The 19314-nt window shown below is 51.8% G+C and overlaps 4 protein-coding genes across 9 annotated transcripts; 2 read left to right on the top strand and 2 right to left on the bottom strand.

Annotated features, from left to right (window-relative positions):
* Nucleotides 1-528: 528 nt before the first annotated feature.
* On the bottom strand, nt 529-3796 carry GPANK1 (G-patch domain and ankyrin repeats 1). Of its 5 annotated transcripts, XM_032340870.1 has the most exons (4): nt 3482-3590; nt 2607-2912; nt 1693-2317; nt 529-1147 (listed from the first exon to the last, which is right to left on the bottom strand). In XM_032340870.1, the coding sequence occupies exons 3-4, from the start codon at nt 2301-2303 to the stop codon at nt 703-705; spliced, it is 1056 nt and encodes a 351-aa protein (XP_032196761.1). In that variant the 5' UTR covers nt 2304-2317; nt 2607-2912; nt 3482-3590; the 3' UTR covers nt 529-702. The 5 variants fall into 5 exon arrangements, with proteins under 5 accessions (XP_032196761.1, XP_032196758.1, XP_032196760.1 ...); XM_032340867.1 differs by lacking the exon at nt 2607-2912 and having other exon boundaries at nt 3482-3796; XM_032340869.1 differs by lacking the exon at nt 3482-3590 and adding an exon at nt 3669-3765 and having other exon boundaries at nt 1693-2912.
* CSNK2B (casein kinase 2 beta) lies at nt 3138-7988 on the top strand. Of its 2 annotated transcripts, none has more exons than XM_032340873.1 (7): nt 3138-3398; nt 4738-4820; nt 5526-5628; nt 6147-6262; nt 6710-6785; nt 6934-7123; nt 7760-7988. In XM_032340873.1, the coding sequence occupies exons 1-7, from the start codon at nt 3350-3352 to the stop codon at nt 7848-7850; spliced, it is 708 nt and encodes a 235-aa protein (XP_032196764.1). In that variant the 5' UTR covers nt 3138-3349; the 3' UTR covers nt 7851-7988. The 2 variants fall into 2 exon arrangements, with proteins under 2 accessions (XP_032196764.1, XP_032196765.1); XM_032340874.1 differs by lacking the exon at nt 3138-3398 and adding an exon at nt 3971-4120.
* A 102-nt stretch (nt 7989-8090) lies between these two features.
* On the top strand, nt 8091-10522 carry LY6G5B (lymphocyte antigen 6 family member G5B). Its single transcript, XM_032340875.1, has 3 exons — nt 8091-8907; nt 9048-9176; nt 9474-10522. The coding sequence occupies exons 1-3, from the start codon at nt 8784-8786 to the stop codon at nt 9890-9892; spliced, it is 672 nt and encodes a 223-aa protein (XP_032196766.1). The 5' UTR covers nt 8091-8783; the 3' UTR covers nt 9893-10522.
* A 2698-nt stretch (nt 10523-13220) lies between these two features.
* LY6G5C (lymphocyte antigen 6 family member G5C) lies at nt 13221-18224 on the bottom strand (the record flags this gene model as incomplete). Its single annotated transcript, XM_032341370.1, has 4 exons — nt 13221-13384; nt 14622-14771; nt 16783-16925; nt 18013-18224. Coding segments are annotated over 4 exons (669 nt in total), but the record flags the coding sequence as incomplete, so codon positions are not given.
* Nucleotides 18225-19314: the final 1090 nt, after the last annotated feature.

The following is a 19314-nucleotide window of genomic DNA, read 5'->3' as shown; positions in this document are numbered from 1 at the left end:
TAGCATATAGTATTTGATCTTGTTTAAAACTGAGTAATTGAGGGGTGCCTGGGTGGCTCAGTGGGTTAAAGCCTCTGCCTTTGGCTCAGGTCATGAACTCAGTATCCTGGGATCGAGCCCCACATCAGGCTCTCTGCTCAGCAGGGAGCCTGCTTCCCCCTCTCTCTGTCTGCCTTTCTGCCTACTTGTGATCTGTCTCTCTCTGTTAAATAAATAAATAAAACATTTAAAAATCAGTAATTGAAAAAATAAAATAAAATAAAAAGTGATTGACTTGGCTGCTTAAGTCAGCAGATGCTTCCTGGGGTAGGCGAGACTGGCATAGAGCTCGGGCAATTCCTGGTTCAGGAGACTGAAAGAATAGGTGGAGCATTCCAGGCAGGGGCTAGGCCCTGGAAATTAACCAGACTGGCAGAGAGGTGACCCGATCATGCCACAAGGAAGGGCTACCCCTTCTGGCTCAAGTGCATGTGGCTCCCAGACTTTAGCTTTCCCACAACAGCTTCCAGAAAAGTGAATAAACACAAAAGAGGAAGAAGTTTGATTTATTTTCAGCTCTCAGCTCCTCTCTTCCAAAGGCAGAGCCCACCGACTAAAATCTGACGATCTGGGACCTGGAGACCCCAGAAAGTAAAAGCCAAAGTTCCTAGGTCCAGGTTCAGACTTTAGCAACAGACCAGGATCAGACCTTACTTACCAAGGTCAGAACTCAAGGTTCATGTATGTTCTCAGATCCCGCTCCCAGGCCCTGTCCTTCTCCTCCTGCCTTCTCTTCTCCCTCCGGCTCAATGTGGTCACCCGAGGGGCTCTCTCCCTCCCAGCCACGGCCCGAGTATCTCGAGCCAGGAAGTGTGTGACTCGGGGTTGGGGCACTGATCTGTAGCCTAATCCTTCCTGGTCCCTCTTGAGGACAGTTGGGATGGGGTTGGTGCGGCCCTCACCCCGGGGTCCCAGCCCCATTCCAGGCTCCCAGCCACCCCTCAGCAGCAACTTGAAGCCTGGGCTGGAGGCGGAAACCCCAATGGGCAGGTTGGGGGACCTGAGATCACGGGGCAGTGATAGCAGGTGAGCAGTGGATGTATAATGGTTAGAGTCTTGAAAGTGGACATCACAGGTCTCACAGTACCGGAGGGAGGGGGACTGGGACCTGCAGAGGAAAAAAAGAGAAAGAGTTCAGGGCAGGGAAAGAGTTGAGGCCTCAGAGTGGGGTGGCAAGGTGGGAAGTCCTTCCAGTCTTTCTGCTAAAAAACAAGTTGCCTTCCAACCCACTTAGCAGTGAGGGACCCAGAGGGGAACAGCTGGGAGAAGAAATGGCAACCAGGCCTCACAAGCTCTTGGGCAGAGCATAATAATGGCTACAATTAATATATATACAGTGTTTACTATGTGGTAAGCATCATTCTAGCACTTTACGTATTCTGACCCATTAAATCCTAACAGGTGCTCTTATTACCTGCGTTTCTCAGATAACGAAAATGAGGCACATTAAAATTAGGTTCTTGCCCAAGTAGGTAGAATTAGGATTTAAACCCAGGGAGCTCATATTTATTTTCACTCTATTACACTGCCTTATCAACCTATACTGGGGATCAGGAAGATAAACTTCAGCTCTGTTCTAGAGCCTCTGGTGTGGAGTGGCTAGGAAGGGCAGAACACACTGAAAGATGGGCATGGGCTAAGGCTTCCCCTCACCTGTTCTCTGTACTCCTCGTCTCTCCATGGCTCTCTCTGACCATGCGCGCCACCTCAGGGAAACCTGCTTCTTCGGCCAGCTGAGCAGCATCCTTGCCACCCAGCTCGCAGACGCCTACCCAGGCAGCTCCACGGCCCAGGAGATAACGCACAGCAGCCCCCTGGCCTGCTCGAGCAGCACACATCAGGGGGGTCCACCAGAAGGCATCCCGAGCGTTGATATTGCCCCCAGCTCCCCCTTCCTCACGGGGATCCAACAGCCTTCTTAGTTCTGCCAGGTCTCCCTCCTGAGCTGCCCTCAGTATCCACTGGGTCATCTTGTCCTCTGCCTCAAGGGATCTCCTTTGTCCATGTCCTCCTGAGGCTCCTGCAGCAGCTTCCCTCATCATTCTTCTCTTCTTCCTCTTTCTCTTATTGGTAGGTTCAGGCTGAGATCTCTGAGATTCAAGGACCCTGCTCTCATCTGCAATCACGGCCTCATAAAAAGCCCGGGCTGCAGTCCCATCCAAGGTGGGCTCCAGCTCTTCAGGCTGTGACTGTTGCTGCCCATCTTTCCAGAGGTCACTGGGGTTGGTGGCTGGAGTGAAGCTGATGAGGGAGGGCCTAGACATTGCTTTTGGGAGAACTGAGAAGATGAGACTAGATTAAGGGAGTATGAGACAAGCAAGCCAATCCCTTGGTGGCTCTGCACTGACCAGAACCACCCCCCAGAGACCTGCTGGGACGAGAAATAACCTTAAAGTAAAAAAACCCTCTCGTTCCCTAAGTGACCTCACAACCTAGGACCATAGGTCATGTGGAGAAACAGGGAACCCTATAATAACTGCCCATACAGTTTACTAAAGGTTATTTTAACAAAGAAGATTCAATGAAGTTGCCCAGAGGTTGCGTTCTGCCCCCCTCCCCGTCCTCACCAATAATAAAAACAGCTTCCCTCTGAAACTTGACCACCACATAAGATGTACCATTAAGAAAACAATCGGCCAAAAAAGAAAGAAAGAAAAGGAAAAAAGAAAACAATCAGCCTAGCCTTTTAAATCTTCCTTGATCCTATGTCCGGGTCTCATCTTCCCAAATAAAAACAGGCTTTAACACAGAAATAAGAGAGAGAGCAGGGGGAGAAGCTCCAGTCTCTGTGACTTCGTAGTCTCCGTACGGCGAAACGGCGCCACTCTAAGCAAAGGAACTGACGATCAAATGACCCGAACACGCACGCGTGACTAGGAAAACACACACACACACACACAAAAAAAAACATAACTTGAGGGCTTAGGCATGTGCAAAGCGCTAGGTTTGCAAAGCTAGGTTCAGCTTCCCCACCCGGGACCCTTCCAATAGCATCCGCTCAAAATGCCACGTGCCCAGGTAGCGCGAGGACAGAGGCTCCGTCGGTTGGGGTCCTACTTTAACATAACGCCCCCACAATGCCCTTCGCCTCCCCGAACGTGGCCCCCGCTCTGGGCTCATTTTTTGGAGCTGCGAAACCACTCTGTGAGTTAAGAAGGCTCTGAGGAGGCGGAACGAAACCTGTGGAATGCCCCCAAGCCGTGAAATGAAATAACGTCACGCTGCCCCTCACCATTATTCTGACCAGGGTTCGAAGATCACACTTAGTGGCCGCAGCAGAGGACCCCCCCAATTTAAGCCCTAAGAGGAAATGGAGAAGTGCAAGGGGACGAGCAGCAGAATGGCTGGCGCCACCACAGGTGAGCGCACGGGGCCGTCCCGGTTTTCACACCGCTCACCTCAACCCAGCCCACCCTTCCCACGGGAAGGAGCCCGGCCTCACCTCCCGCCTGAGGAGACCAGACCCCGGGGTGAAACTGGGGCCCCGACGGGGCCTTCAGTGGCGGGCCTGACTTGGGCGAGAGGCTCGACAGGCAATGAGGACACGGTGGGTTGGCCGGGGATAAGGTCAGTACCCTGGGCTTCAGGCGAGCGCCTAAAGCCGACTCTCGCTGCGTGAGGGTACGTACGGGAAACCTGCCCGCCAGCCTAGTTCCTTTCCCCGCCCCCTCTCGGTCCCTCAGCCGCGGAATCCTACAACTGTATTTCCTATACTCCCTGACCCAGACCGGGGTACTGCGCTTCCGCTTCCGGTGGCACCTCGCTTCGCCCGGCCCACCCGAGCGTCCTATTCCTGGGCCTCGCGACGCCAGGGTCGTTCTTGAGTCATCCTGGGATTCGTAGTTCGCCTTTCTCTCGTTTCGCCAGTTTCTCTCTACTAGGGACTTCATTTCCCGGCGTTCACTGCGGCTCCCGACCCTTGGCGTTTGCGCGTTGCCCTTTCCCCACCCTCCCCAATTTCCACCCCCCCCACCCCACTTCGGCTGCCGCGGTCGGGTCTGTGGCCTGCGTTGTAGCCCTCGCGGTTCCTTGGAAGCGGCAACTCCCCTCCCCCGCCCTGTTCCCGGTCCCCGTCCAGCCGGTGAGTCTGAGGTCGTCGCCGCGGCGAGTTCCCTGTCCTTAGGCGCGGCACATGGGGTCTCCGAGCGTTGATGTGGGGGTGGGGGAGGAAGTGACCCGGTCGGGCGCTGAGGCTGGGAGGGATGGCCGGAGGGGCGGAGGCGGGTTGTGGGGACTCCTGTGAACGGGACCTCACGGCGACCCCCAGGCCGTGAGAGAAAAAGGGGCCCACCTTTGCTTGGAAAGGATAAACTTCGAAACCTTTGGGAAAGGCGCAGGGGACATGCAGAGACCTGTGGGGTAGGGATCTTGAGCCGACGGCCCTGCCCGAGTTGACATGAAGAGGAAAGGGAACAGGTCTTCGGCAGCGTTAGGGATATGGGTAGGACTGATGGTTAATACCTGTCCAAAGTGGTGGGACTCGAAGAGTGATGGGACTCCAGAGAATCTGTATTTTCAGAAAAGGGGCTGAGGTGTGAATAACTGGAACTGGAGAGGGGTGCTCCAGAGTCTAGGATCCTTTAAGGAAAGGTGGCCCCAAATTCTTTCATTGTTGGAGAGCAAAGTGTGGGAGGAGGGAGGATACCAGAGGCTGGGTGGGAGAGCTTGGGCTTTACTTAGACCCTTTTTTCCCCCCAGCTGACGTGAAGATGAGCAGCTCAGAGGAGGTGTCCTGGATTTCCTGGTTCTGTGGGCTCCGTGGCAATGAATTTTTCTGTGAAGTGAGTTCTCCTCGGTCTCCCGGGCATCTCCACACCAAGTTTGGCTATGTATTTTTCCCACATATTTAGTTTCCACTTCTCTTACAGGCTGTTATGGAAACTTTTTCCTGTCAAGGAAAAGTCCCTTCAGTAGTCCCCTTCACTAACTTGTGAAGTGGCAAGACTGTCCAAGTCCCAAGCCTGTTATCTTCCAGCAATGTAACATTGGACAAGTCAACTTTATTATTATTATTAGACTGCTACTGCTAGCCCATATTTTGGGAGTCTGTTAGAATTAAAATGTTGTTTGTGAAAATATTTTGTAACGTGCAAAGTTGTGTGCCGATAATACAAAGGATTGTAACTGCCTGCCCACAGGACGCAAGCTGTTCAGTCTCCACTTTCCTTGGAAATGCTGTTTCCCCTAAGGAGAGGACAAAATAGATTTGTAGAGATGTGGGGCAGGAGTAGGAACCAGGATTTTGAAAGGAATGTTTCTTTAAGGAGGAGATTGTTATAGCTGTTTAAAAAAAAAGTAAAAGCTTTTATGGAAAGGCAGTGTACGTGAACAGGGGAGAGAGACTCAAGTAGTTCTGCTGAGTTGGAATTGGGTTATGAGGGGAAACAGAAGCAGTTGTGTTGAGAATAAGTCACCAGTTAGAGCAATGTGCCCAGGTCAAAGCTGAGGATTCTGCTATGAGTTTCTTGACTTCCACATCCTGACAGGTGGATGAGGACTACATCCAGGACAAATTCAATCTCACTGGACTCAATGAGCAGGTGCCTCACTATCGACAAGCTCTAGACATGATCTTGGACCTGGAGCCTGGTGAGGCACCTTCGGGGTTGTTTTGTGTGTGCATGGGTTTTTGTTTTTGTTTTTGTTTTCATATTCTTATTTATTTGCTTCTTGAATTTACAAATTTTCTTTTGGTCTCCGACTCCTTTTATCCAAAGTCCTGTCCTTCATTTTCGTCCCCCATCTGATTTTTGCCTGGTTTTGTGACTTACACCACCTGATCCTGTAATTTGGCTCTATCCCCTGATGCTAGTTTCCCCATGGGTCTCATTTCCTTACCTTTTAGTCTAGAGTGCCATCTTTTGCAATGCTATTTTTCATTTATTTGTTGAGAGTCGGGAGGGAAAGAAGAGAGAAAAGGCTAAAGAAGTGTAGAGAGAAGGCAGAGTTGCCTTGGGTTCATGGAGTTTCTGGGTCAAATGCCCAGGTGATGGGTGGTGCAGAGATGAAGTGCCAGGCAAACTGTAGCCAGCAGCCCCTGGAGGTGGGTGGGACCTCTAAGAAAGCTGTAAGACAAGTGGTTTCAATCAGCTGGGGCCATGTTTCAGATGAAGAGCTGGAAGACAACCCCAACCAGAGCGACCTGATTGAGCAGGCAGCCGAGATGCTTTATGGATTGATCCACGCCCGCTATATCCTCACCAACCGTGGCATCGCCCAGATGGTGAGGCCTCTCTGCTCCCACTTGACTCCTCTGAGGCAGTAAGGGAAGCAGAGGTTCCTGCAGCGAGGAGTCAACGTGTTTTCAACCTTGTCAAGGAATGTAGCTGAGACGAGGGGAAGAACCCCAGATACAGGGACTGGGAATTAACTCCTAATTGGAGTTGTGCTGACTGAGGTGTTTACAGGGAGGGAGACGTGACCTTGGACAGGAAGTTGTTGCAGTCTGCCTCTTCCTCAGGGAACAAACAGCGAATGGCTCTGATGGTCTGTAACCTGCCTAACCTCCAGAGGAAGCAGGAGAGTATGAGGGCCCATTTGGGCCAGCTTGAAGGGGTCTCTGGACAGAAAGGCAGGAGTGGAGGACAGAGCAATGTGGGTTGGGCTGATGAAGGGATTGCCTCTTCTGTTCATACCTACCCACCAACCCCTTTCATTTTATTCGCCTCAGTTGGAAAAGTACCAGCAGGGAGACTTTGGCTACTGTCCCCGTGTGTACTGTGAGAACCAGCCAATGCTTCCCATCGGTGAGTGCTGGAGAAGGGAAAGGAGGCCACATCAAGTGGCTGGTACTCCTGGGAAGGATTTGGGGCTCAGCAAGTCTGGGCCTGAGTCTTGGAGGGAGGTGGGGCAGGCTTGGGGGTGCCCGGCCTGCTGAGTCTGGCTGTCTCCCAGGCCTTTCGGACATCCCAGGTGAGGCCATGGTGAAGCTCTACTGCCCCAAGTGCATGGACGTGTACACACCCAAGTCATCGAGGCACCATCACACGGACGGCGCCTACTTCGGCACCGGTTTCCCTCACATGCTCTTCATGGTGCACCCCGAGTACCGGCCTAAGCGGCCCGCCAACCAGTTTGTGCCCAGGTGGGGAGCAGGGATAGAATCAACCAGGGTCAAAGGAAAGGTTCGGGATTCCCTAGAGAGAAGGGAAGACAGGGCATGGTCCTTTCTTGAGGTTTGCCTTTCTCAGAGCATGTAACCTTGAGAAAGGTATTTGCCTCTCTGTGCCTCGGTTCCCTTATCCGTGAAATGGGGATGATGATAGTACTTGACCGATAAGGTATATTTAAATAGTTGCTTTTGAAAAACATTTGGCACCTGAAGCACCATTTAAAATGGTAGCTGTTTTTGTCATCATCTTGGGTGTTCAACTTTTTGCCAGGAACAAGTGTGATTTATTTTCCCAGAACATCATGTTTATTGGGAAGAACAGTTTGGTATTATATTGAAACAAGTGCCGATCTGCACACACACAAACATACACTCACATACATACGTGTGTGTGTGTGTGTGTGTTGACATGTAGCCCAGAATTTGAGTTTTAATGGCTGTTTAAAGTACGTTTCCCAGTATCCTGGAGGGAAGACATTTGAGAGCCACTATTCTTAAGCACTGAGCAGACCCATGAAAAAGTTAGGGTGGGGAGGTGGAAACTCAGGCCACTGGCAGGGACAGGGTGGGGCTCACACTGCTGCCTCTCTGACCTCTGCCCCGGCCCAGGCTCTACGGTTTCAAGATCCATCCAATGGCCTACCAACTGCAGCTCCAAGCCGCCAGCAACTTCAAGAGCCCAGTCAAGACGATTCGCTGACTCCCCATCCCACCTGACCCTCAGTCTTTGACACCTCCGATCCTTTGCTGCCACCCTTTCAGGATCCCTCTATGGTTTTTAGTTTAAATTAAAGGAGTCATTATTGTGGTGGGAATATGAAATAAAGTGGAAGAAAAGGCCATGAGCTGGTCTGCTGGTGCTTGGGGTTGGGGGACGGGAGGGTACTGCTGTGCCTGATTCTAGGGGCCCTCATGGCCCAGCCCACCCTCCTCAAGTTGAAAACCAGCACAGATTGGTGCCCAGTGGATTTGGGTGAGGTTTTTAGCAGCAGAGCAGAATTTCTAGTACTGAATGCGGAGATGTGCAAGGCCACAGCCCGAGGGGAAAATGAGATTTCAAAGTCTAGAGACATATTCGTTCTTTTTCAGCCACCTAAGGCTGTTTATTTATTTGTACCGTAAGTAGTATAACCAACAACAGAATCTTCTGGTTTTGATTTTACAGGGCAAGTGGTCCTGAAGTAAACAGAACTGTAAGGGGTGGAGAGGGACAAGGTCCCCAATTGCTGCAGGGTGGTGTCTGTGCGCCCCCTGCTGGGAGAACTGAGATATGCTCTTCTCAGAAGGATGGGGACCCTGGGTGCCTGGCCAAAGTTTCTCCCAGCGCAGTAGGGACCGTTCTGCTGTGGGAAGGACAGCATATGGTACCAGAGACAGAAGCTGATCCATGGACCCTTGAGGTGTGGGCATAGATCTTTTCAGGGCATGAGAATAATAGACAGCTGGATAAAGGCCCAGGTGTTGTCTGGGACACTGCTCCCACATTCAGGAAGCCGACCTTGTGGGTGAGGACATGCCGTTCTCCAGCCAAGTTAATAACTTCCTCCCCCCAGCTGAGGAATATAGCTCTGCGTCTACAGCTCCTGCTCAGACTGTCTACTAAAACCACCCTGCAGCTCAGGATCCAAAGAGCATGGTCACAGGAAGGTGGGGTTTCAGGATACCCCTCAGGGACTGCCCTTCTCCCCAGAATTCCATCATGAAGGTGCACATGCTTGTAGGTGTGCTGGTCATAGTGGGCTTCGCAGTGGGAAAAGGTAAGTGGGGCCCAGGGGCGAGGAGGGAGAAGTGACAGTCCTGGAATGGGGTGGGGCTGTTGCCCTGGTTCACGGGCTCCCCGCAAGCAGAACTTGGAATGAGCCGACACTGCCATCCCACCTGTCTTCTGCTTCCCCAGCTCCTGTTCCTGAAGTCCGGACCTGCCACCTCTGCCTCTTAGAAGACCCTTCTGCAGGGTGTATTTCAGGCTCAGAGAAGTGCACCATCAGCACCCCGTCACCGTGTATGGTGATCACCATCTATTATGGTGAGTCAAGCCCCAGGAAGGGGCTGCTGTTGGGATAGCCCATGGCCTGGTCACCTTTCCTCTCAGATGAAGGCTGCTTAGGGCCTGGGGTGCAAGAGGAAGACAGCAGGATCCTGGAAGGAGGGGTCTAGGGTTCCAGGGAGGTCTGCTGAGCCCGTTTTTCCTTCCTTCAGAGGGAAGGAGTCTGGGATGGAAGTCGGGTCTGGGTGAGGCATGGGGAGAGTCTAGGGTAAGGATAACAGGTTTGGGGACTGGGAGGCAGTGGAGGTTACTAGCCAGCTGTTCCCTCTTCTCCAGATACCAAGATTCGTTTCCTCATCCGAGGCTGTGGACAGTATAATTCTTACCGCTGCCAAGAAAAACGTAATACCTACTTCTCAGAATACTGGTACCAGGCCCAGTGCTGCCAGTATGATTACTGCAACTCCTGGTCTAGTCCCCAGGTCCACAGCTCCTTGCCTGATCCCCTGGCTGATCCCCCAGCTGGGGCCTGGGCCCTGCCCCTGCCCCTGTCCGAGTCCCAGATCCAGTGGTTCTACCAGGCCCTGAATCTCTCACTGCCCCTCCGCAGCTTCCATGTTGGGAAGGAGCCCAAAGGCCTGGACCCCCTGGCCATCCTGCCCCTGAACCTGAACTTGTCCATTGCTGACCTACGTCACATATATTTGTTCCTCAACAACTCAGGACTTTTGGTTCTTCCCTGCGCTAGGCCCTGATGGCTTAGGCTTCCTGGATTTCACTCCATTCCAGCATCTTTTCTCTAACACCACAGCCCCCTGTGCTGCCCTCCTAGAGCACCCATGCTCTCTGCTCTTTGATTTCTCTGACCTCCCTTCCGCAGCAGGACTGTGGCTTTGGGATCTTTTCTTTCCCAGAAACTGGCAGTGCTGCCTCTCCTAGAAAATAATGAGTTCAGAATCTCCCAGGCTGGCCTGGGGAAGGCACAGTGGCTTTCTCATCCCTTTCCTGTCACCGGAGCCTGTCATCCCCCCTCATCTTTCAAATCCTTTGTCAGTCTGGTCACCTGCCCCCATTTAGATCTGGTTGTAGATCACATCCTGTGCCTATCTTAAGACCCAGACTGAACTTGCAACAAGAAGAATGAAGGGTAGACTTCCCTGCACACTTTCTGACTAGGCACTGTATTGTCCCTGCCTCATTGCCTCCACCCCCACCCTTGTTCTGGTCTGTTTCTCTCCTCTCTTGTTGCAGTCCCTGGCCGCCTCAGCCCCACTGACACCCACTTCAGTAGATGCCAGAGGAGAGGAGAGATGAGGGTCTGGCCTGCTCTGCTCCACATCTCCTGCTTGCTCTCCACAATCTCCACAATAAATGGACTGGGCTGAGTCTGTGTCACACTGTTTATGGGGTCAGGCTCAGCAAAAAGAAGGTTGATTGGGCATGGGGATCAAACCATCTACAGCCTGGTTTACTCTACTTGGCCTTTGTGGCTTCCTCATGGCTTGTCCCCTAAAAACCAATATCCATCCCACCTTCTGCATATCTAGAGATCTGTTCAGCTCTGAGGGTTATGATTTTTCAGCCTTTGATTTGCCTTTTAGGGGCGCTTGGCTAGTTCAGTCAATAGAGCATGCACCTCTTGATGCTAGAGTTAAGTTTGAACCCCACATTGGGTATAGAGGTTATTTAAAAATAAAATCTTTAATTTAAAAAGGTTTCCCTAGAAACAAAACATAGAAAGTTAAACTCCAATCACATCAGGGTTTTCCATCTAAGAGAGGTAGAAAAACCTTTGAACCAGGAAAACTCAGGAGTAAACCAAGGGGCCCAGGTCTATATCTCAGAGTTACCTGGTGCTGAGGGATCTGGGTTGTTGCCTGTTCCTTTTAGGACCCTGGCACTCAGGACCCCTCAGTAGGGAGCTACGTTGGGGCATGGGGGTGTTCAGAGATACGTGGTTGGAGCTGCCATTGCTAGATCTTTAATTTTAATATTCCATTTGAAAAACTACAAGCATACAGAAAACAATAATGAATATTCACAACTTTTTCCATATGTGTAGTAAACACACTGCTCTGGGCTTGGTGTTAATGAGTACAGCTCATTCTGAATCTCATAAACCAGTGCTGGGGTTGTGAAACCTTTATCTGAAAAGTAGTACAGCTTTATGTTTGGGGTACCCAATCCCAGCTCCTCTGCCATTTGGATAAGTTTGTCCCTACCTTAGTTTGGTCACCAGTCAAGGAGGGGCTAGTACCTCATAGGCTTGAAAGAATGCATGTAAATGTGTGTACAGGTGAAAATGAGAGCCTCCAAAATAGACACATGCCCTAGGGACATACATACAGATTGTGGCATTCATGTGTGTATGTATTACTACTGCTTTTTAAAACATTTAAAGATTTTACTTGAGAGAACACAAGCAGGGGCACCTGGGTGGCTCAGTGGGTTAAGCCTCTGCCTTCAGCTCAGGTCCTGATCTCAGGGTCCTGGGATTGAGCCCCACATCAGGGTCTCTGCTCAGCAAGGAGCCTGCTTCCCCCTCTTTCTTGAGAACACAAGCAGGGAGGAGGGGGAGGGAGAAGCAGACCCCCAGCTAAGCAGGGAGCTTGATGCAGGGCCCAAAAGGCAGACACGTAACCAACTGAGCCACCAAGTGTGCCCGTTACTACTACTATTTAAAGGGATCTCTATCCCCAGTGTGGGGCTCGAACTCACAACCCAGAGATTAAAAGTGACACAGTGTACCAACTAAGCCAACCAGGTGCCCCTCTGGCCTATTTTTAAACCTCTGGCAAAACATGGCGGAAGTTTGCATACACCATAACTTGAGTTTTTGTAAACCACACACCTGTGTCACCAGTCCTCGAGTCAGTATAAAGGCCTTTATCAGCACCCAAGGCTGCCTTTGTGCACCCTCCCAGGCATGTCTCCCAACTCAACGGTAGCCACTGTCCTGAGTTGTAGTTGCTTAGAGGAATTCTGTCTGCTTGATACACATGGCATCATAGAGCGTACATTTTCACTTACACATTTTGTCCAAATGTTAACAGAGCTCCATGGCCCCTCTAATGGTCTGTGCTCTGGTAGGAAGTACCGGTATTAATATGTATTGTCAGGGAGCAGTTGGAGGTCCAAAAATAGGTTCAAACCTTCTGTGTGCACCCACTGTGGTCTAGGACCACTTTTCTCCACACCTCTGATTTTGGTGTAAAAGTCTAGGTTTGTACAGCTCTAGCCAGGCAAAGGGAGGACAGTCTCAGAGGCTGAGGAACGCAAGGCCCAAAATTCTGCAGTAACTTCACAGTCCTTGAAGAGGGAAGCTGAGCCTGGGATCAGGCCAGGACTCCACGAGACCTAGCAACTCTTCCCCAGAAGGCTTCCCCCACCCCACCCCAGGCCTGGGCCTCTCACAGCTCCACTCCCACCAGCACCCTCTCTTCCCCCTGTGAACCTCCCTTCCAGTTCTCACACAGCTCTGGATTTGACCCCACTGCCCAGGTTGCCCCCTGCCCTTTCAGCCATCCCTGCAGGAGCACTTCCAGTTCCTCTTCACCTTTTTGTGCCTAGAGGTGAATCTAAGACATGGAGTCTGGGCAGGAGCAGAGCTCAGCAGAGCTGGGAGCCCCTTACCCGCCCCCACAGGAGGAAGTCAGGCAGGATCTCAGCCTCTCTCAGCCTCCACCACGACCAGAAGAGACAGGCCATATAGTTTGCACACCAATTTATTTGGAATACCTGGGTACTTGAGGTGAGAGAGGCCTATAGTGGGAGAAGGGGCAAAGCCAGGCAAAGGAGCAGCTGAGAGGTGGGAGAAGAGAGGAAGGAGAAAAGCTGTCAGACCGTGAGGACTTGAAGGCAAAACTCGGACTTCTGGAGAGGGAGCCCAAGGACGGGACAGAGTGGGAATAGGAGTGTTGAGGGGTGTCAACTAAGAGGAAGATAGGGCTGGGATCCTATCGAGGGAGGCCAGGAGGGCTGGTAGAAGGAACTGGAAGTTGTTCTGGCTGTGCCAGCCAGCTGGAAATCGGGAAGATGAAAGGCGACTGGCAGGATTTTATTCTAAAATTCTATGCAGAAATTCTAAGGAATATAGAAGACTCTGTTCTGGGGGTTATTGCAGAACTCCCGGAAGCAGCATCGAGAAAATATCCAGAAGCCAAACACTGGAGAAGAGCGGGTATATGAACAATCACTCATCTGCTCCTTGCGGCGGCAGTCACTCACCATGATGTCAGAACCACTGTCTGGGGAAGGATGGCAGCAACCAATGATACATAGATCCCAGGTCCCAGGCACACCCCCAAACCCCTCCATCCCCTCACTCCATATGGACTTAGCATCACTGTCCCCACACCCTTCCCTGGATCCCTAAAAGGCAGTAATTCCTGAAACTGGCCAGGGGCAGGGATGGCAGGGGAAGTTACCAGCTATGGATTCTGTGGAAGGTTGGTGGGAAAGAGCCACTCAAAATATAGTAATGGTTGGAGGGGGCTGAGCTGAGTCTTGCTCCAGGGGAACCAGCACTTTGGCTGGGACCATATAAGAAAAAACTGAGAGAGGCATCTCTTTGATATGCTTGAGTACTCTGATATTGGACCATATCTATTTTTAAGAAGTGTAATAAAAAAACTTGAATTTGAAAGTAATTTCACATAGTGGTTGTTAAGAGCACCATTTCTGGAATCACCACAAACTGCCTCAGCTTCTAGGAGACTTGGGCAAAGAATTGACCTTTCTGTGCCTCTGTTTTCTCATCTGTAAAATGGGGTGGGGTTGTAGTAATAACAGTACGTATCTCAGAGGATTGTGCTTGCACATAATATGTGTTTCGTGTTTTAAAAAGGGTAAGGGAGGGGGCCCCTGCTGAAAAGGGGGGGGGGGGAGAGAAAAGGAAGGAAGGAAAGAAAAAGGGAGAGCAGAAAGAAAATATGAGGGATTGTGTGGAAAAGCAGGCATGAGGAACAGGGAATATAGACAATTGTCAGCAAATTGAAAATGAGGTAGAGCTGTCCAGAGGGCCATTTGACATGACAGTTTGGCCTAACATTCAAACTGAGGAATCCAAGCAAATCCTCTGGGAAGAGTGAAGTGGGAAGACAGCTAAGGCCCAAACTTTGGTGAACATGAACCTTAAGGGTCAAGGAGAATAAGGCAAGACCCAGGGAAAGAGACCAGGAAGAAGCAGTGGACGAGGGAGAGAGGTCTGTGGCTCACAGGGAGAAGGCAGTCTGAGGACAGACTGGGGGATTTGGTGATCACAAGGGTCCCCCACAAGGCTGGGTTCTGTAAGGAAGGCAGAGTCCAGTCAATGGCAGGCTGAGGGAACAGGAGCGTGGAAGTGGAGACCGAGAATGGCTCTGAAGGCAGGTAAGGAAAGAGACCAGGATGGGGAGCAGTGTCTAGAGGTTGCAGGAACCCAACACGGGGTGCAGCTGAGAGATGCATTTCGGGAATGGGTTGAGCCAAAGACAAGCAGCTCACTGTTCTTTATGAGGAGGGTCATGCAGCTGCTGCCAGGCGGGGCGAGGCAGATGTCAGACCCCAGAAGGCAACCCAACTCCTTAGTCTCCAAGAGGCATCGATAGCAGCGCAGGTATTTGGGGAGCTGAACCGAATCAGGATCGAAATCACCTAGAACACAGAGAAACACTGACTCCAAACCTACCACATTTCCTGGTCAGTCAACCCCTTCCCCACCTCCCCATCTCAGAAAACCATAAGAACTCCATTTCTTGAAAACCATCTGGATTAATTCTCTATCAGAGGCCTTAAAGTCCTTGTTAAAATCTCCATTCTCTGCTCTTACACCTCCTGAAATAAGGAACTGATTAAGGAATTCATTCACTCGTTCAACATGTATTTGAGGGGCTAACGTGTGCCCAGCACTCTGCAAGCTAAGTTCAAAGGTTGGGCAGGGGCCCCTCATTCCAGCTTTGGGGAGTTCAGTGAGGACATTTCTTCCTCTGGGACTTGGTTTTACAGTCCCCCACCACTATGGACTCGCTTTTGAATATGCTTCCTTAAATCTGTAATGTTCAGAGGTGAAAACGAGACTGTATCATCACAGGAGAGGAGGAGTCTGTGTTTTGTGTAGACAGACCAGACGTCAAGCAGCCCACCACCACATTCTCTGTTTGGTGGTCTTTTCACTCATATTAAACGCTGTCACTAAAGTCCTCCCCAACCATGAGGATATACAGCTCCCTCTTCCTCTGGTCCCTGGCCCAGACCACATGTTAATGAGTCCCCAGACCCATGAGGAGTGCACTGAGGAGCACTTAGTGTGAGGCAGATACTAAACAAATACTTTGAGTCCTATTTCTACATAGGTGGTGTTTTGCAGTCAAGTGAGGAGATTATCAGGCTGGACTGAGGCTTGTTCTATTCTGGGGATCCTAGTTCTATCATTTAGCACATTCCAGGGACCCTCCTTATTTTGCACTGCCTCAGATTTAAACGGCATCTCTTCAGTGTCTCCATTCAGGTCACTGCTGTTTAGACGGCCCTGAGGTAAAAACTAGAAATCTCCCTCAGAGTGAACATCAGTATATTGCCAGTCCCTAGGCATTATTCCATCAAGCCCATCCATCCCATCTTTCGTCCTGCCAGGTTTACCTGAGCATCCTGGGCAAATGTACCCATACACCTGCTATCTGTGGGTTTCTCCACTCAGCACAGACCAAGAGACCCTTCTGACCCCTTAGAGCCACTTACCAAATACCAAGCTCATCATGACCAGCGCTGTTAAAAGGACCGTGTGTAGGACGTGGGGGATGCTGTGGAGGCCCAGGGACCCCATACTTCAGCGACATGCAGGGCCTGTCATAAGATGCATGACTGCCCACCAGCCTCCAGTTGGGGCTTATATTGGTGGAAGAGAAATTGGCCAAGAGGAAGGGAACACCCATTTGGGGTGGAAATCAGTGCCAGGATAGCCAGAGAGACAGAGTGTCCTCACCCATGATCCCATTAAGGCCTAATATTCTACCTTGGGGACAGGACTGGCAAGAGGAAATGAGATTAAATATTTAATCTACAGAAGTTTATTCAAAGTAACAGATGTTGGAGATACAACATGGCACAAAATCCCTGCCCTCACAGTCTAGTGGGGGAGGCAACAAGGAATAACTGGGGCTGGGGAGGGAGATGAGTGCTTCCCAGGAGCGCCTGGGCAGTCAAAGTCACTGACTGACCAAAGGATCAACAAGATCAGATTTCTCTTTGTAAAGATTACCAAGGTGAGGAAACCAGTTAGGAAGCTATTCCTGAGTCCAGTCACAAGATGGCGGCATGGTCTAGCAGAAGAGAGGCAGGAGACAGTATGAATGAATCTGACCAATGTTTAGGAAAAAGACTGGACAGATCTGGAGTTACTGAATACGGAAAGAGGAAAAGTGGGGGGATAGGCTTGCACAAGGAGGTGATTGGTGATTACCACTTTCCAAGATGGAGAAAATGTGGAACGGTAAGAAATCCCAAAGCGAGGACATCTGGGTCCCCAGGGACCTATTCAGTCCAGTGGCCTCTGTGGGGGTTCCGGGTGGCCAGCACCTTTCCTTACGCCCCCCTTCCTCTGCCCGCCTAAGCTCAGCTGCAGGTCAGTGGTTCTGATCTCCGGCGCCCACGGGCTCCGACACAGTACCCTCGCTCTCCGAGCTTGACTGCACCTCAGAGCTCCCAGGAGGATGCGGGGGCCGCCCCCAGTCCAAGTTCCGTTCTCGCCTGGGAACCGCTGGGAAGAAAACCTGGGAGAGCCGTGCCCGCGTGGGACCCAGACGTTCACCCCTAAAGGACAACGAGAGGACTACGCGGCTTCCCCGGAAGGCGGCGCTGCCGGGCCACCAACCCTACCAGGCCGGAGGCTGCTCAGCAACCAATCAGCGGCGGTGGGCGTCCCAGGCGCCCCGCCCACCACCTCTGCTGGGGTATGGGGCGAAGGCGTGGCCTGCTTGGCTTGAAGTGTTGGCGGACTCAGCTTGCTGCTTTCGAGGTCGGTCTCCGTAAGAGACCTGGGGTTTTCACTTTATTATTATTATTATTTTAAAAATATTTTATTTATCCATTTGTCAGAGAGAGTGTACAGGCATGGGGAGCAGCAGAAAGAGGGAGAAGTAGGCTCCCCGCTGTGAGCAAGGATCCGGAGATCACGACCCGAGCCAGAGGCAGACGTTTAACCAGAAGAGCCACCAGGCGCCCCTTGGGGTTTTTACTTTAAGTGTGGGTGGGCTATGGGAAGAGCTGGGCGTAGAGAGCGGATCGCCTGCTCCAGCTTCGGGTCTGGAGGTTTGGGGCGCGGCCCTGCCGGAGGGCTCCATGCTTAAAGTTCCGGACCTTCCAAAAATCATCCGTCCTCGGGGTGCTGACGGGGAAGATGGGAAGAAATGGACGAAGACTCGCGCCAAGAAGACGCACGGGAAAGAAGAATCACGAAAGGAAAGCGCACGCCGCTGCGCTCCCAAGAGCCTTGGGATGAATGAAAAAAGAAAAACGTGTTATTGAAAAAGTCAGAGTAATGAAGTTGCGGGGGGGCGCCAGGTACCAGCCGATATGTCTGCTGAAGGAACGACAGAGTGGTAGAAGAGAATCAGAGAGCGGGGGCTACTCTTGAAGCGAAGGGGACAAAAGGGCGTCCTCGAAACCCCTCTTTCGAATATAACCGTAGCGACAAGTCCAAGCACTAGGGAGTTATGGGTAGCTAAGGCTGGGCTCCCTGAAGGAGTCCGGGAAGACTCGCGGGGGACTAGAAGACCGCAGGCGGTGCGCTCTGCAGGAGGCAACACACCCAGGCTGGGCTGGGTGGGGCTGGAAGAGGTGTTCTTCGGGAAGGGCGTGGCCTCAGCGCCGGCAAAGCTGCCCTGTTTCATATTATTACTCTCCAGTATAAGCGACAGGGCGCGGCCAGTGCGCTGGCACAGCCTCGTGAGTTCGTTGCCACGGTGACGGGCTCCAAGGAGGTTCTCCAGGGTGAAGGGGCGGGGCGCTGCTGTAGTCGCCATAGTGACAGCAGCGGCGGGCGGTATCTGCGCTGAGTGCCCTTCCCTCGGGAGGAGGGATTCCGGTGGGTAAGCCGCAGGGTGACGAAACAAAGGAGGTGGCGCCTGAGGATAGAATGCGGCCGTCGGGGGAATGGGACGGGGCCAGCAAGGGACGGGGCTGGGTATGATTGGGCTGGGCGAGAGCCAAGTTCTCTTAGCGGAAAGGCTAGACCAGACGGTCTGGAGAGGAGCAGGGGAAGCTATCTTAAACCCGAATATAAATAAATGAAAAAAAAAAAAGATTCGGTTCCTCCCTCAGGGAGTTGGGATAGCTTGTTTTTTTGTTTTTTTAAGATTTTATTTATTTACTTGACAGACAGAGATCACAAGTAGGCAGAGAGACGGAAGCAGGCTCCCCACCAAGCAGAAAGCCGGATGGGGGGCTCGATCCTAGGACTCTGGGATCATGACCTGAGCCGAAGGCAGAGGCTTTAACCCGCAAAGCCACCCAGGCACCTCTGGGATAGGTTGTTGAGTGGCTGGATGATGAATGAATGGGTAGGTACCTGGCCCTCATTCACTTGTGACAGCCAGGAAGGAAACACCTGACCCTCCTGGGGAAGTGGAGCAAATCTTCACCCCAAACACGGAGCCCAGAGCTGACCCCTTCAGCTCTCGCTGAAAGCAGTGCAGGGGGAGCCTGCATCTATAAGATAGGGGGAAATGAGGGATGGTCTAGCCCAGGGACCCCCTCTCCTTCCCAGGTTTCCCATCCTCTCACCAAATGTGCCCAGCTCCTCGGGGATGCCTGGCCGTCCGGGCCTTACTTGGTGCCTAGTAGGGCAAGGTCTAGAGCCCCAGCAGATGAGGGATCTGCATCTCAGCTGTTCTGAGACCGTCCGAACAGCTGATATGAGCTTTACCAACCGGGAAGTAATCTAGGAGGTAGACTAAAGCCCTTGCCTGTGTGGGGGTGTCCAGAATTCAAATGTTAAACCTAACCCTCGCTATCCACTTCAGATATCCAAGGGGGAGGGGGAGGTGGTGATAGAGGCAGGTAAACGGAGTCCCTAGTTGCCATGGCCAAGAAGGGGGAGTCCTTTGCCTCCAGGGTGGGAAGGTGGGCCTAGGTACCCCCTATGTGCATTCAAAGAGGTTGTTAATTTAGCTAAACAGACTTGTTTTCCAAGGGATTAACT

Source organism: Mustela erminea, chromosome 4 (assembly GCF_009829155.1).
Source record: "Mustela erminea isolate mMusErm1 chromosome 4, mMusErm1.Pri, whole genome shotgun sequence".
NCBI classification, from domain to species: domain Eukaryota; kingdom Metazoa; phylum Chordata; class Mammalia; order Carnivora; family Mustelidae; genus Mustela; species Mustela erminea.
The sequence above is the reverse complement of the archived record's forward strand: the minus strand, read 5'-3'. Positions and strand labels throughout refer to the sequence as shown.